At 44.6% G+C, this 16,418-nt stretch overlaps 1 protein-coding gene across 1 annotated transcript in view; it reads right to left on the bottom strand.

Annotated features, from left to right (window-relative positions):
• PTCHD1 (patched domain containing 1) overlaps window positions 1-16,418 on the bottom strand; it is a 58,673-nt gene that overhangs the window by 11,811 nt on the left and 30,444 nt on the right. Inside the window, exons 3-4 of the mRNA XM_006776636.2 lie at window positions 10,693-10,774; window positions 3,144-3,804 (exon numbers count right to left, since the gene is read on the bottom strand). Coding sequence (XP_006776699.1) covers window positions 3,144-3,804; window positions 10,693-10,774 — 743 coding nt within the window. The remainder of the gene's footprint in view (window positions 1-3,143; window positions 3,805-10,692; window positions 10,775-16,418) is intronic.

Raw genomic sequence — 16,418 nt, 5'->3', positions numbered from 1 at the left:
TGTCATACGTGCTATTGCTTGTATTTTATTCAATCTCGGAGAATGAAGAGTTTATCTGAGGAATACAGAAGGGCAACAACCATCCTAAATCAGGCACTGTTGGCTTTATGAGCATATTAAGCACCCATTACATGGCGCAAAGTATTTATTGCAAATGAGCCTTAGCTACTAAAATGCATAGCTTCCTCTCATGATGTGACTAAGTCATTTGCGACCTCTTTGGACTGAAAATGTACAGAAAGGTTGCATACTGACTGTCAGCAGGGAACACTGCCATCCAATCAGTGCCTGTAACATTCCTCACAAATTGCAAACAAGCGAGTATTGGGCCCCTGCAGCGCTGGGTCTCTTTCATTGCAAATGCCAGCTCTTTCTGAATTGAACTTGGACGTGAAGTTCAGTGATACTCGGTCTCTGCAGGGCCGTGACGCTACTATTTCTGGATTTGTTTTTCAAAGACACTCCCCTGTTAACAGCATCTTTCCATCTCTTACATCCTTCTCTGCCTCAGAACTATCTGGTCTATGCCTTTCTGTGTTGACCTTTACTTACAATATTTAAAATCTCTCTAAAAAGTACAAATGGAAGTTTTAAGAAATTGTCAGTGTTATAATTGTTTTGCCTAATGAAATTAATTTAATGAAGTTTTGAATATTTAATGTCATTTGCTTAGTGAAATAGATTTTTTAGTGAAATTAATTTGAAGAAGTTTTGAATATTACTATTTTAATATCAATATTAAGGAGCACTAAATATTGTAATTTTATCTTACTGAGTGCAATTAGTTTTTAGGGAGGTTGTGTGTGTGTTGGCTGTTGTCATTTTTTTATTTGACAATCTAAGGGGAAAGAGGTCAGTGCCCTGGACTCAGTAAGGTTCGGGAGTTTTAAATATTGTATCATACTTTGAACTCACTGGTAACTACCTAGAGTTTCATAAAACCAGAGACAATAGCCCCTTTTCCAGCCCTTTTTCTTCACCTTAAGAACCTTACTGTCTCCCTTCAGTTCCCCACTCTTTTCTTATTCCCATTTATCCCCACCCACTAGCCCCCACAAAAATAATCACAACAAAAACCACTATTTTTAAAACGAAAGCTAAAAAAAACAACCCCAGCCTGTGACTAAGCATGAGCAAAACATCTGAATTTAAATCTTGACTCAAGCCTCTGTGGAAGCTACAAATACCCAGTCCTTACTCACTCTTCAAGAAGCCACCCTGTAGACCACCGTATACCCACATCGTCTGGGTGTTATTTTAAAGAGACAAATGAAGCTGCCTTCTTAACAGATTGGAGTCAGGAGGAAGCGTAGCAGCCTCCTTCTCTGTTGTGTTCAGCAGTGATAAGTAAATGGAGCTGGTAGGGCCACAGCTTGCTCAGTCTCTTCACAGTGCCTCACTTTCCCACAGAGGCTACTAATGGATGTTCCTAGCCTTGGTCTAAACTCCTGCAGCCGCGGAGCAGTGAGGCCAGCAGGCCATTCGGTGGCCTTGCAGCCCCGCCAGCCCTGCTTTTCACTTAACCAACCATAACGCGGCTGAGATTTCCCAAGGAAATTCTTTTCTCTTCAGCTACCCCCAACAGGGCAAAAGGCCCACTCCATCATACTTATTTCTCAGTCAACGAAAAATGCCAATTTGTTTGTCATCTGATTCCCAATATTTTAATTTTGCTAAAGGAATTGATGAGAAGCTGCCAGAGAAAAGGGGGGAAGCGAACCATCTGAATCCTGGCCCACAGGACTCTGCCATCAGGCTTGCTGGGCATGCCATCTTCAAGACCAGATGGACAGAGTCACTGATGTTATGTTATGACCACTATGCCTTTGTCTTTTATTTGTTTTTTGTGTTTTTTTTAAAATATATTTTTATTGATTTCAGAGAGGAAGGGACACGGAGAGAGTCAATGCTCGACCACTGAGGCACAGCGGCCAGGCACTATGCCTTTGTTTTGAGCATTATCTTTATCAGGAAATTCCTGCAGCCTCCATGAATAGAGTGGGATTCTTACACCATCATTTAAAAAAAATTTTTTTTATTGATTTCAGAGAGGAAGGGAGAGGGAGAGAGAGATAGAAACATCAATGATGAGAGAATCATTGATCGGCTGCCTCCTGCACATCCCCTACTGGGGATCAAGCCCACAACCCAGGCATATGCCCTTGGCTGGAATCGAACCTGGGACCCTTCAGTTTGCAGGCAAATGCTCTACCTACTGAGTCAAACCAGCCAGGGCTCTTACACCATCATTTTGAAACATTCTCCTGAGTTCACAGCAAGGACAGGAAAAGTTTCCTTCTATTTATGTCTCACTTGTTGCTTTTAAAATCCTTGTACGTTTACTTATGTCCTTTTGTGTGATGTTCACATCCACTCTATCTAGAGGGTAGGGAAAATGAGGGTGGCAGACACTGTCAGTGCTCAACCCACATGCCCTCCTGTTTACCATTCTAAAAGTCAAGGAAGGCTTCCTACCGCAAATACCCGTGACCAGAGGGATTTCTCTAGCTGTAGGAATGTGCTGGGTCTTCCCTGTAAAGAGCTTGGCTGTTAACGACCCTGGGAGAGCCTTGATGAGTCATGCACAGGGCTTCTGGGGACACAGCCCAGCTCCCAGCTTCCTCACTCCTGAAGGAGGTCCTCTCTGCCTAGTGTCCTCTGAGGTCTCTCTCTCAAAGGTCCCCAGTGGGATTGAGCCACAGATGCCCGCAGCAGGAACCTGTTCATTCACATGCCCTGAATTGTCTTCCTACTCTGTCTCAGGTTCTCATTCCCACACTGGGGCTTCCTGGGCTCACCTCCCAAATAAATGACTTGTATCTAAACCCTTGTCTCACAGTCTGTTTCCGGGGAGGCTCAACCTAAGACACTCTGGCACAAAGATGAATAGCTGCCAAATGTCACATGGCTGCTTAATGGAGAGCCAGGGCTGGAGCCCATGACTTTGGACTTCTGGCACCTTTACCAGAGAAGGTTGCTTCTTGCTGACCACCAGGACTTTTTACAAGTGGTCCCAGGGCTTCTAGGCAAAAGGAAGACACTGAAAATGAAACAAAGTTGTTAGATGGCTGCTCTTTGCCTTTTAGGAACCCAGTAACCATTACCAGCAGGAGGAACCAGAAAAAATGAAGGGCAGTAATTACCTAGCATGACGAAAGGGACTCCCAGGAAGGTGGAATTGTATTTCCCACCAGTAAGATTGATGATCCCGGCTGCGGTGAGAGTGGCCAGGGTTATGGTCACCAAGCCGAGTAGGCCTAGCCAGGGTTTGCTGCGGACGCAGTCCTGCATTGAGCAGCAGAGGATGGCCATGGTGACCACCAGGATCAGGCTGGTGACCAGGTAACGTTCTGACACGCGGCTGGTCTTCTGGAAGTCTTCCCTCAGCGAGGAGGACGTGTAAGGGTATATTTTGATTTTGCTGTTAGATTTCTGGAATAGTCGGACAGTGTCGCAGAAGCTGGACTCCCACCTCTCAGCCACCATGTCGTTGAGACTGTTGATTGACTGCAGGTAGTAGGTGAGCTGGACGGCCTCTGCGGATTTCACCCGGTCCTTGCTGTGCACGGTGACACCTCCAAGCTGGTGCCCATTGTACACGGCCCTCCCGTCCTTTAAGTGAGTGATAGGGTATGTGATAGCAAAATTGGTCCGGTTGGTGGCCCGAGCATTCTTTAGCTCTTCCAGCACATGCACTATGTCATCCACGATGCAAGTCTTATCATTATTCAGGACACATATGTGGGCAAACGTGTAATTGAATCCAGGTCTTGGAACCTGGATCTTGGTCACAGCAGCATGCAACTATGGGGAAAAAAATGAAAGTCAGTGTTTATTAGCAAAAATACACAGGAATAAGGACATTAGCTCTGTGGATTCAAATATCTGTATGTTGGGGGGTGGGGAGTCACTCATGCCATCTCTATGCTAAAGAGTTCAAGTTAAATGTTATAACCTTACATCAGAAATAGGTAGTAAGGAGCCCAGTCTCTGTCAACCTATGAACCAGGAGGTCACGGTTCAATTCTCGGTCAGGGCACATACCCTGGTTGCAGGCTTGATCCCCAGCAGGGGGCATGCAAGAGGCAGCCAATCAACGATTCTCTCTCATCATTGATGTTTCTATTGCTCTCCCTCTCCCTTCCTCTCTGAAATCAATAAAATATATTTAAAAAATAGGTAGTAAGGATGCAAAACACATATTTGACAGGTGGTTCTCCTGGCATGGTCCCTGGACCAGCACAACCTAGGCACTTACTGGAAACAGAAACTCTCAAGCCCTACCTCAGACCTAGCGAGTCAGAATCTCTGGGGTGCGGCCTAGAAATCTGTGTTTTCACAAGCCCTCCAGGAGATTCTGGTATAGCGGAAGCTTGAGTAGTGCTGGGTTAAAGTACCAGCATTATTTCCACAAGTCGTGTGCTTTGTTTGTGACTCGATTGGTCTATAAATGTCTGAAAGCCTTATATAGGTCCACCGCTCAGTGTCTCTCTCTTGAAAGTGTCAAGTAAAAAGGGAACTAAGGTGCAGTCCCAGGTGCACAGGTCCTCCGCAGGCCCAGCCCTTGCTGCTGATTCACAGGCAGCTAAGCAATTTCTGCATCCAATTCAATCACTCTGTGCCATAGAAGAGGTTCACCTTGAGAGCTCTCGTATTCTCTGACTTTCCTTGTCTGATTATATGGGAAGGGAGCTGTCACTGCAAGAGTCTGGCTGGGATCCATGGGAGTTGTGCTCAGGGATCACAGCAGAATTCGTTCTACCCCCCTCACCCTCAGTGATGGTTGCCATGCCCAGGTCTGTATGCCTGCGATCACAGTGCACACAGGAATACACCCATGTAACAGTCCCTACGACATGCCGGGCACAGATTATTTCATTGAATCCGTATAAGAAACTGTGAAGTACAAGTGTAGCCTCATTTTTTATATGAAGAAACTGAGACATCGAGAAGCCAGATCACGTGCCCAAGTTCACAGACACAGTAATAGTGAGCTAGGCTGTATCATGCAGTCTGGCTCCTGAACCTGTGCTCCTGGCCCCTCACACTGCACCTCTAAGTTGGCAATACCAGCAGGCGAATGAAGGCTCTTGCTAGCAACTAATTCCTGAATTTGTGCTTTCAATGCGTCACCCCTAAAATATCAGATGTGTAGGACTATGTGTAATCTACTGTCTAAGGTGAGAAAATAAGGCCTTCTGTGTGGGGATTGTGGCCAGTGTACTAAATCAGGTCAGCAGTAGGCAGGAAGTTGAGTGTTAAGTAAATGAGTGCATGTAGAATGGTGCCTAACACTGAAGGGGCTCTCCCAAGAGCAGAGACAGCCATTATTGTATATCTGATGACCGAAGAACATTTCATATGTAAAGGGAATAACATCCAGGGTTGCCATGCGGCGGCTATGTCATTAACTCATGACCTTCTGAGCATCTCCATGACCCTGATGTATTTTCTCTTAAATCTGTCCTAGATGGATTATTTGCTAAGACATTTTGCTCTGCGTGTGCCAGGGTGGGTGGGATATTTATTATTCTTTTTGAAAATGTCTGAGGGGTACCACCTGTCAAAGTCCTTTAGTGAGCACAGATCATGAGTGGTTAATCCTGATTCTCAGTGCCCCTCCCCCACATCTCCTCATGGGTGCCAACTTTCAGGTTCAGGAAACAGTTCATTGTATTGTGTTTAGCTGAAATATTTGGAGTTCATTCCTGTCTCTCTCTCTCCCCTTTTTTCTTCCCCCGCCCCCAGAGATACCCAGGAGACTATTTTCACAAAACTCTAACCATATGCTAAATTTTTGTTTTGAGATTAATGATGAGGAAAAGATCTTCAGTGGTTTTGAACTGTGAGAGTGTGTTTTCCTCTCTAAGCATAGCCCAGTGAATTTTGATTAAAAGAACTCATAACTACAAAAACATTCCAAAATATAAAAGGTTCTTTTGGAGGAGACAAGAACCAAGAGGAATTTAAAGACAAGGGAGAATTTTGATGAGGCAAAAGCAAGACTTTGGGGAAAGGTTGAGAATAGACTAGAAAAGGAGTGGTATTAAAAGCATGCATATGTGTAATACTTAATGCATTGTTTGTTCCCATGAACAGTCTAATAAATCTTTCTTAGAGTGATTACTAAATATGTCAAGAGAAAAAGATTGCCAAATAAGATGGTGTTAAGCCACAGGGCCGAACCCAATTATAGCAAGGGGATATTTTCCATCCATTCTCTAAGGCGGCCATGGCGCCCTGCTGCGTTGGGACTTGTTAAACTATTTAGTGATCTGTTAACTTGGCTGATCTGCTGCTACGACCCCGGGGATCACTGACCAAAGAAAGCAGACACCTTGTGAACCCCTGTACCACAAAGTCATAGAAGGGAGGCTTGGGAAATGAGAACTTACTGAAGTTCGGCAGGGAAGGTTTGTTAACTCTTAGTACCAGAGCTGCTGTTAGATGCAGCTGCTTTGAATTTCTGATGGAGAGGTGGGTAGAACATGTGTCACTCTTGCTTCTGAGTGGCATGGAGATGCTGAGTGACAAAGCAGCCAGAGAGGGGGTGTTGGCTGAGGCCACCCACCTGGCAGCGAGAGTCTATGGGATAAGAGGTGAGAGGTAATCAGAGGCATGGGAAAGGAGCATGAAGACTCCCTGCTGGGACTTCTGAAAAGATGCCGTTCTGATCTTTGGATGTTATGCCTACACAGCAAGCACACAAACAATCTACTTACTTCTTGGCTGCCCACGTGGCCATGGGCAGACAGGCTGCACATGCTACCTGGACAGCTATCGCAATCGCATAGGGTTTTAAAATGCCCTGATGTACACGTTCCAAAAGGAGCCCCACTCAGGATGGCAGATGCATTAGTAGGTGTTCTTACATATATTCACAGCGGAAAAGGGAAGCAGGAGATCAAAGTTACGATTTCTTTTGCTTTATACTTACTTTTCATTTCTGCACTGAAAAAGAAAGGGAAAGTAAAAATGATGACAAGTTGACTTACGGTGACGTCAGCTTTGCCTTTAAATTAATCTTTGGTTTTGGGTGGAGAAGGAGAAAAGAAAGACAGGAAAACATCAAAGCACGAGAGTGAAATGGTGACTGAGACACCTTAGTCCACAAAATGGACCACCTCAATCCACACAAGCTCGTTACTGGGCTAGATAAGAGACCCTTTTCCCAGAAGAGAAAAAACACAATAGTCCTAAGACTTCATACAGTCTCACTCTGTCATGTGAATCAACATATAATCCATGTTTCTATAATTGTGTATAGATTTCCAGTTATTTGATCAACATACATTCAATAAGCTATCAAATTTACTGTGCTGTCAATAGAGGATAATTTCTCTGAGTTCCGGGGGATCACATCACACTCAACACATGGAAAATCTCACAAGTGACACAATGTCCAGTCTGGCTGGTGTGGCTGAGTGGTTGAGTGTTGACCTATGAACCAGGAGATCACGGTTCGATTCCCAGTCAGGGCACATGCCTGGGTTGCGGGCTCCATCCTCAGTGTGGGGCATGCAGGACGCAGCCCATCGATGATGTTCCTGTCTCATCTATGTTTCTATCTCTTTATCCCTCTCCCTTCCTCTCTCTCTAAAAATCAATTAAAAAAAGATTTTAAAAGAAAACCAAAAAGAGACATACAATGTCCAAAACAATGGGAAGATCCTAATAGCAGACAGCACCAAGTGTTCTATACCAGTAAAACCTAATCCGGTGTCACCCGACCGGCGTGGCTCGGTGATTGAGCATCGACCTGTGGACTCAAGGGTCCCGGGTTTGATTCCAGGTCAGGGCACATGCCCGGGTTGCGGGCTTGATGCCCAGTAGGGGGCGGGCAGGAGGCAGCTGATTCATGATTCTCTCTCATGGATGTTTCTCTCTCTCTCTTCCTCTCCTATCCTTTCTCTCTAAACAAAATCAAAACACTAAAAAAAAACCCTAATCTGGTGTCAATCACGATCACAACATTTTTCAATTAATATTGTATTTGCTGCTAAAGAGGCCAGAACTGAATGCTAAGTTGAGATTCATTTTAAGGCTCTGAACGTACTGTTTAAATCGTTAGCTTCTTTGCTCTCATCACCCTTCAGGTTCAGAATGATCATAGTCATTGTAACTAGTCTGCTCAGTACTTTCTATAGTTTTAAAAATGTACTCGATATAAGACTCTATGGAAATGCTTAAATCATTTTTCCCATTTTATAGCTGGAGCAGTTGAGGCCTAGAGAATGGCAGTAACTCACCTAAGATGACCTGGTAAAGGGCAGATGCAGGATTCTCAGTTAGGCCCTACTCTACAGCGGGACACTTAGCCATAGACCAGCACAACTTTAGAGCTTTAGTGGATGAAGAAGACATGGGGAAGAATGAAGAATTGTCAGCCCACCCAGTTCAAATGATTGGCCGAGGACATGACTGAGCTGTAGGACAGCCACATTGGGGGATCTGGGGTCCATTCAGAGAGACCAGAAATAATCCCAAACACCAAACCTCATCTGAGACAGCAACATTACATGGCGATATTAACAGGTGATGAAGGGGATGGGGTCTGAGCTTACTGACCTTTCTTATTCTCCATCCAGCCTCTCTAGTTGCCAAATCAAACTTTCACAGATGAATTTACCAAGAAAAAAGTTCATGAGCGCAATGGAGTCCAGTAATGAGAGGTTTGGGCTTAAGTCTGGCCTCTGCTACTTAGGGAGGAATGTCAGAGACCTGGGAATGTCACTCTTACTTCTTCAGGTCTCATATTTTTCAGTCAAAAGGGAGGTTGGTCCAGCTAATCTTACGGACAGATCCTTTTGGTTCTGACCTCACATCCACAACATAAGCCAAGCAACATCCACAAACCATACAATCAGATCCTGGGCAAGAGACAGTGAACTTCATAAATACCAATTTGATAGTGATCACAGCTACTTGGAAGTATGCTTTGACAACACATCGAAATTCTTTTCAGGTCAATAACAGATCTCTTAGTAGATGAAACCCAGAAAGAAAACAACAGGGTAGGGTTACTGTGAGGCGGGGGTGGAGATTCACTTCTATGAGTGATTTTCCCGTTCTGGGAGGCACTGGCTCTTATAATCCCCTTCTGCCAGGGCCTGGGACAAAGCCAGCGTGGGCTGCTGGTCACGACAGGCCAGAGTCTCATTTCCTCTCTGCCTCTCCTTGGCACACTCCGATCTTCCTCAGAAGACAGCAGGGCACCTTGCGGAGGAGAGTGCAGAAGGGCTCCGGGCGGGAGGCAGTGTCTGCTCTGGAGAGGTGATTAACGTAGGAAAAATACCTGTGGGCTCTGAGGACCTTTTGCAACACCTCTCAGCGCTTTTTGTACAGTATTTGCTTCTTGCTGAAAAGGGGGAGAGGGAGGGTGGGAAGGCCACTCTGCCAGGAAGGGCAATTAACACATCAAGCTGTCTTCCAGCAACCTCACCTGTGAGGGGAGATTCGGAGGAGGTGGGGGTTCCCCCGGGGCAGTGTCTGATGATACCACCTTTCTAGGCTGCCCTGCTTTCCTTGTCTCACCTTCCCACTCACTCCCTCCTACTGCCGCTGCCAAATACCCTGCATAGCATGAAAACAATTTCAAAAGGGAGGTTGTTGGTTTGCCTTTCTAACCTGTATCATGGGCCCTCTAATATTCCCTCAAAGTGACACGAAATCAAAACTGCTTTTAAATGCTTTCAAGGAATATCTAGTTTTCACCCCCAAATGAAATGCTTTCTTCACCGAGTCCCTCGAAATGCCAGGTCGTGATATGGGTCTATATTCTGCAACTGTAAATGCCTAGGAACTGAGTGGCAAGGTATCCGCATCCAGGACACAAGAAAACACCTCGAAGTGGACGGATCTGGTCTCTAAAGTTCATCAATTACGCTAGCTCCCTGGGTGTTATGTTCCGCCTTTGCATGATCTCACTCTCACCCACTCTCTTTCCTCTTCTTTTAATAGAAACGCATTACATCAGAACACCAGAAGTTGCGAGTTGGGGATGGTTACCGTGATTCATTTGTAGTACAGCCAAAAGCAAGTTAGTCATCCCTTAATAAGTGAACAGAAATATCATTCTGCCTTTGAAACATTACATGCTCGGAGGACACGAAATGTAAGCGGTGGATGTAGCCAAACAAGTGACTATCTATCCACACACTTCTTCTGTACCTGCCTGCCTAGCGTCATGGTGACCTGCTACAGTGACAAAAGACAAAATGGGCACTTCTATTCAGAAGTAGTGCCAGTGCAGGGATGGGAGAGTGGGATGTTTGTTTTTCTTGCTCTATCAGGGGGTAAACACTTTTTGTGGCTGTTGACACTAAAGACCAGTCAAGAGAGTCCCGCACTGTAATTCCCCCAGTAGGCTGTTTGTCTTTGCAGCCTTGGCTGAATACACAAAGCCACTTTGGATCTGAAGCCAATCAATCTGCGATTTTAGAAACCAAAGATAGTAATGATGAAGGAAAAGGCATCTACAGTAGCTCATGGCAACTTTTGCCCGATTCTATGTTGGTCTGGATGAGAAAGAAAGCAATGAACCACGGGTCCCCTGCTCTCTTTTTCCTATCGTCTGGGAGAAAATATCACTTGATCTTGAATACAAAAAAGTTCCTTGATATCTTGAAGACATCTGGGAAGTTAAACATTTTTTTTGTTAGAGTGGCTATTTTTTCATCCCGTTGTCCTCACTTGACTTTCATGGTCAGGCTTAAACTCTGGTGGAGCAAGTGTGTGGGTCATGCGTTTTGATGGATAACGAAGACAAGATGCTCTTGGAAACAGGAGAATGTTAAAGCTGTTAGCCAAGAGGCAAAGAGGAGTCCCAAGGAGCCAAAAGTCTGGGGAATAGGTAATAGCAGTTTTAAGATCTGGTAAGGAAACCACAACTAACTGCAAGGGACATAAAAAAGCAGAATGCCATGAGTCTGTCTCTATTTGTTAGTTTATTTTGTTCACTAGTAGCCCTGCGCACAAATCCGTGCGCCAGTAGCTCTTTGCGGGGCCTGGCCGCTCTGCGTCCGCTGCCCAGAGGCCCATCCGCAGCCAAGTGCGGAACGCTTGCCTTGTTGCCGCAGCGATGAAGCAAGCATTCCGCCAGGCCGCTCATGCTGCCTGCTCTCAGCGCCCGCCACCCCCCCTCCCTCTCCGGACTGGGGGACTCTGGCGGGGCTGAGAGGACTGGGCACCGCCATCTTTGTGATGGAGTGGTGGTTAATTTGCATAATACCCTTTTATTAGATAGGATTACATTCCACATATAAGAGGGCTGGTTGAAAAAGGTGAAGGGATTAAGCAAAACAAACAAACAAACAAACAAAAAAACCCTCACACACCAAAAAACACCCAACTCATAGACACAGGTGACAGTGTGAGGATTACCAGAGGGAAAGCGGGTGGAGAAGGTAGAAGAGGGCAAAGCGGGAATACATGGTGATAGAAGGAGACTTGACTTGGGGTGGTGAACAGACAATACACAGATGATTCACTATAGATTTGAATACCTGAAACTTAAATAACTTCATTAACCAGTGTCACCCCAATACATTCAATTAAAATAACAAAACAACAACAGAAACAGGAGAGCAAGCATATCCAGGTCTGGAGAACAACTGTGGACCCAAGTGGGAAGAGCACTGGGTCAGGAGTCAGAAAACGTCAATTTGAGACCTGGTTCTGGGTCTTGCTGACCATGTGAGTTAGAGCTACATAACCAATGAACCTCTGAAATCATATATGCAGCCACTTCCATGTTCCAAATCCTCCAATGCTTCCTCACTGGGCTGAGAGCAAAAACCTAAGTCCTAACAATAAGATGGTACATTGCCCTTCCTGGTCTCTCCAGACTCATGCCTCACCACACCCTAATTTCACTGCCCGTCTTTCTTTTCATCCTTCCTCCAGCTAGCCTCACTTCCTTCACTACCCTCATCAAATGGAATCATCTTCCCTGACCCCAACATCAACGGAAAAAAAATAGCATCTCTTGCCATCACCATCATCTTTGCTTGTTTTAAACTGCCCATGGCACCAGTGATGACATGACATTATACATCTCCTTGCTTCTTTATTCTGCTTCCCCGACTAGAATATGAGTTTTACCATGAGTGTGCGTCTGGTCTACTACATCTCCATTAGCTAGAACACTTCCTGGCACACATACTCAATAGTTAGGGAGTAAACACATGCACATAATAATCTTGTAAGCGAATGGATTTTAGTCTGTCTCAGGGGCATGATGAGAGCCAAATGATGTTATGGCTGTGCATGCATTTTGTAGGCTAGAGCTACACAACTATGGTTATAGAGCAGGGAGGCATGGCACGGTCTCTCCTCTGGTGTCTTACAGGGGCCCAGATATAATCCTGGAATTGATTCCCAATTCTCCGGGAGCCCCTGACCTTTCCCACACTTTGACAACATTTTGTGCTTCAGTGGGAACGACATGGGTTATGAGGTCAGAATGTCACAAGTTCAAACCCTGCCTCTGCTAGTTCTGGACCAATGACTAAAAATAGTTCATGTATAAATAGCCCAAGCTTCCTTGTCCCCAAGGTGGGATGACCCTGTGGCATGTGTCCCTCCCTGTTTCCAAGAGTTCCCCAGAAGGTTTAGGCTCCAGAGTAACTGGCTTGACAACATCCCTATAACTTACTATTTCCCTTCCCCATCTCAGGCTGCCATTCTCTTCCCAGTGCTTTCTGGGGTTGTCTTCCAAATATACTACTCACATAGAGTCCTTGATTCTGGGTCAACTTTGTGGGAAATCAAAACGAAGATAATGACTTTAGGCATTTAACTAACTTTCGTTGCCTTTAAAATGGGGATAAACCTGACCTCGTAGAATCATTTATGAGGATCAACTGTGATAACATATAATAGGTGTCTGGCCTGGCATTTAGTATTGGATTGAACCATATAAATTGCCATTTGGATAGGTACAAAAGGGGTTCCATATTGGCAGTTTTATGTGGTTCACCCTTCAGTAAGGGTCTGTTCTTTTCCCCTTCTAGCCCCTCCTCCTTTCTAAGAGTCCTGTCAGATATAATTCCAGGATTATATCTGAGAGCTTTCATAGGGAGGTATCAGACCATTTTATTAGGTTTTCAAGGGATGGTCTGGAAGTACCAGACAGGCTTTTAGGAAAAGGACAACAGTTTTGAGCTAGGAAAGATACCACATAGCCACCCATTCCCTTTTCCACAAGCAAAAATAAGAATGTAGATATCATGGGTATGAACCCCTGAGTGCAACTCAAATGCACACCAATAATAGCTTCAGCTTAAGAAAAAAAGAGAAATGCCAAATAGCCCTGAAATATTCAAAACTGCAAATAATAAGAACAATGTTAATTCTACAAAGCAATGAACAAGTGCATCCATCAGAAGAGCTTCTTAGCGGTTATTTTTCCCTCGATGGATTTACTAAGTTTCTTTTCTTTTCTTTTTTTTAAAAAGTATATGTTATTGATTTTTTACAGAGAGGAAGGGAGAGGGATAGAAAGCTAGAAACATCGATGAGAGAGAAACATCGATCAGCTGCCTCTTGCACACTCCCTCCTGGGGATGTGCCCGCAACTAAGGTACATGCCCTTGACTGGAACCAAACCTGGGACCCCTCAGTCCACAGGCCGACGCTCCATCCACCGAGCCAAACCGGTTAGGCTAGGGCATACGTTTCTAACGGGCACTGAGCTTGCAGACAATGAACATGAAGGCTGATGAAAGAAGAAATAAAAGAGTTCCACCTAGTGACCTGGTAATGGCACTCGTGAATGATGGACCACCAGCTTCACAGGAACGAGTACTTGATGTAATTCCTAGAAGAGTGTATTACCTGTTAGTACATTTTTTCCCCTGGAAATATTTTTTTCTCTTCTCACATAAAACTACTGACTTTAAAAGTCACAGGCAGCTCTTAGCGGCTGCCCTCTTCCAGATCTGAAAAGAAGTCTTAAAGAGCAAATGCAGCTTGCTGGGGCCTTGAACGTACTGGAAGGTGCTAATGATGTACAGTGTGGCGTGGGGCAGACCGCAGGGGCTCACCTGCCAGCTTTGGTAGGTAGTAGATGTTTGACCCTGGACACTGTGCTGCTACTTAACAGCTCTCTCTGTGCCTCAGTTTCCTCATATGTAAAATGGGGAAAATAATGGCACCTATCTAATTAGGATTGTTGGAGGATAAGTGAGAAATTGAATGTAAACTGTTCAATATAGTCTCTGACACACAAGTGGGACCCAATAAAGCAGTGGTTCTCAACCTTCTGGCCCTTTAAATACAGTTCCTCATGTTGTAACCCAACCATAAAATTATTTTCATTGCTACTTTATAACTGTAATGTTGCTACTGTTATGAATCGTAATGTAAATATCTGATATGCAGGATGGCCTTAGGCAACCCCTGTGAAAGGGTCGTTCGACCGCCAAAGGGATCGCGACCCACAGGTTGAGAACCGCTGCAGTAAAGGATTGTGAGCAAAAACAAAATGAACAAAACAATCCCTTAACTTTTTTTCTCTGATAGAACTTCCTCAGTTGTTCTTGAAAAATATATTCAATGAAATGTGTAGGTGACAGAGTTTTGTTCACGTGTTTACTGAGAGACTAAAAATAAATGGGGTTAATAGTGTGCATCAAGCTCTAACTGGTTTGGCTCAGTGGATAGAGCGTCGGCTTGCGGACCAAAAGGTCCCAGGTTCGATTCCGGTCAAGGCCATGTACCTTGGTTGTGGGCACATCCCCAGTAGGGGGTGTGCAGGAGGCAGCTGATCGATGTTTTTCTCTCATCGATGTTTCTAACTCTCTATCCCTCTCACTTCCTCTCTGTAAAAAACCAATAAAATATATTTAAAAAAATAGTGTGCATCAACACAAATAATTTGGCTAGTATGTGTTTAAAAACCGGCACTCTCTAATTCTACGGTAAGCTCCCAGCCTGAAACCATCCCACCTTTTTCAAGTTAGCTGCCAAGTTAGATGATCATGCACATCAGACTAGGTAGGGGACAATGGAGGGGGAGGAAAAAGGAAACAAAAAATATTAAGTACCTACAAAGTGTTGGGGCTCTGTGCAAAGAACGCTGCGTCTATCAGCTCATTGAATCCTAACAGCCACTCTGGGAGGTGGATGTTCTATTGCATTTACAGGTGAGGAAGCTGAGCTGCAAGGAGCTTAAATAACTTGCCCATAGTCACAGATTTCATAAGTGGATCAGCCCAGATTTAAATCCTGGGCTCAGAGGATTGTTCCCTAATGGGAGTTCCTTTGACAAAGTAAAGACTTTACCCCCTCATTTTGCTGATTTGACCATCTGGATATTGATCAACTTGTTTTGGGGTATTAGGCTTAAGCACGGTTAAGCCATAGCATGAGATGTTAGCAGCAGTTCTGAATTCAAAGTGGCGAGGACACAGCAAAGTCAAGGGGTCGAACATAAAGCAGCCTAGCGGAAGCAGCAAGAATCTGACCTATACTGAATGGTGAGCCCCGGCTAATGCCAGATATCCAGGACAGGGACCTCAGAGAGAAGCCACGACCCCATTACCAATGGCAAGCACGTGCAATCAGCTGGGGATGAGGGAAACAGATGTGCGAAGAGATAAGACTTTCATCTGTCCAGATAGCATCCTTTGCATCTTGTATGCTTCCTATGTGACTCCCTTGCCCTGTCCCATTCCTCTCTCTCTCTCTCTCTCTCTCTCTCTCACACACACACACACACAGAAGGGAAAAGAAAAAAAATACTTTATAGAATATATTAGTGAAAAGGACTGGCAACTTGGGGGCTTATTGTAAAATATCAAATTGAAGTTGGGGGTGCTATAGGATTTTCGTATCGCCCCTCCCCAAAGGGAGTTTGACGCTATAATATACTGGCTCCATGAAGGCAGGGATTCTGTTCCACTCCATCCTGTATCCCTGGCATGTAGAGGGAGCCCAACAGGGCTGTGCTGAGAACCTTCAATGTTTATTCCTTCTTGCTGATTTATGTTTTCTCTGGTGACATTGGATGATGTTTCATTTGTACCCAAAGGCTACTGTGCTACATGCATATCATTTCCATCTTAAATAAATGACATTGAATTTAGTCCTGTAGTTTACACACTGCAGACAAATGGCTGATCTCATTAGACAAATGGATACAGTTAGACTACAATCTAAAAAATATAAGAGCAGGAAAACAATTTAAGTAGGAGATTGGGACTGAAATAATTAGGTGTTATGTTTGTTTATGGAGTAGTTGGGTTTTTCATGTGTGTTTGTTTGTTGGAGAAAAGTTTTTTAAAAATACAGAAAAGTTTAGAAACATCCTATATAATAAAAAGGTAATATGCAAACTGACCCTCATGCAGAAATGCTGTCACAAGAAGATGGCATGCAAAACGGGGGCGGGGCAGCGGGGAAGGGGCCGGCGGCTG

Source organism: Myotis davidii, unplaced genomic scaffold (genome assembly GCF_000327345.1).
Source record: "Myotis davidii unplaced genomic scaffold, ASM32734v1 scaffold1529, whole genome shotgun sequence".
Classification (NCBI taxonomy): Eukaryota; Metazoa; Chordata; class Mammalia; order Chiroptera; family Vespertilionidae; genus Myotis; species Myotis davidii.
Note: the sequence above shows the minus strand (reverse complement) of the source record. Positions and strands in the feature narration are given on the sequence as shown.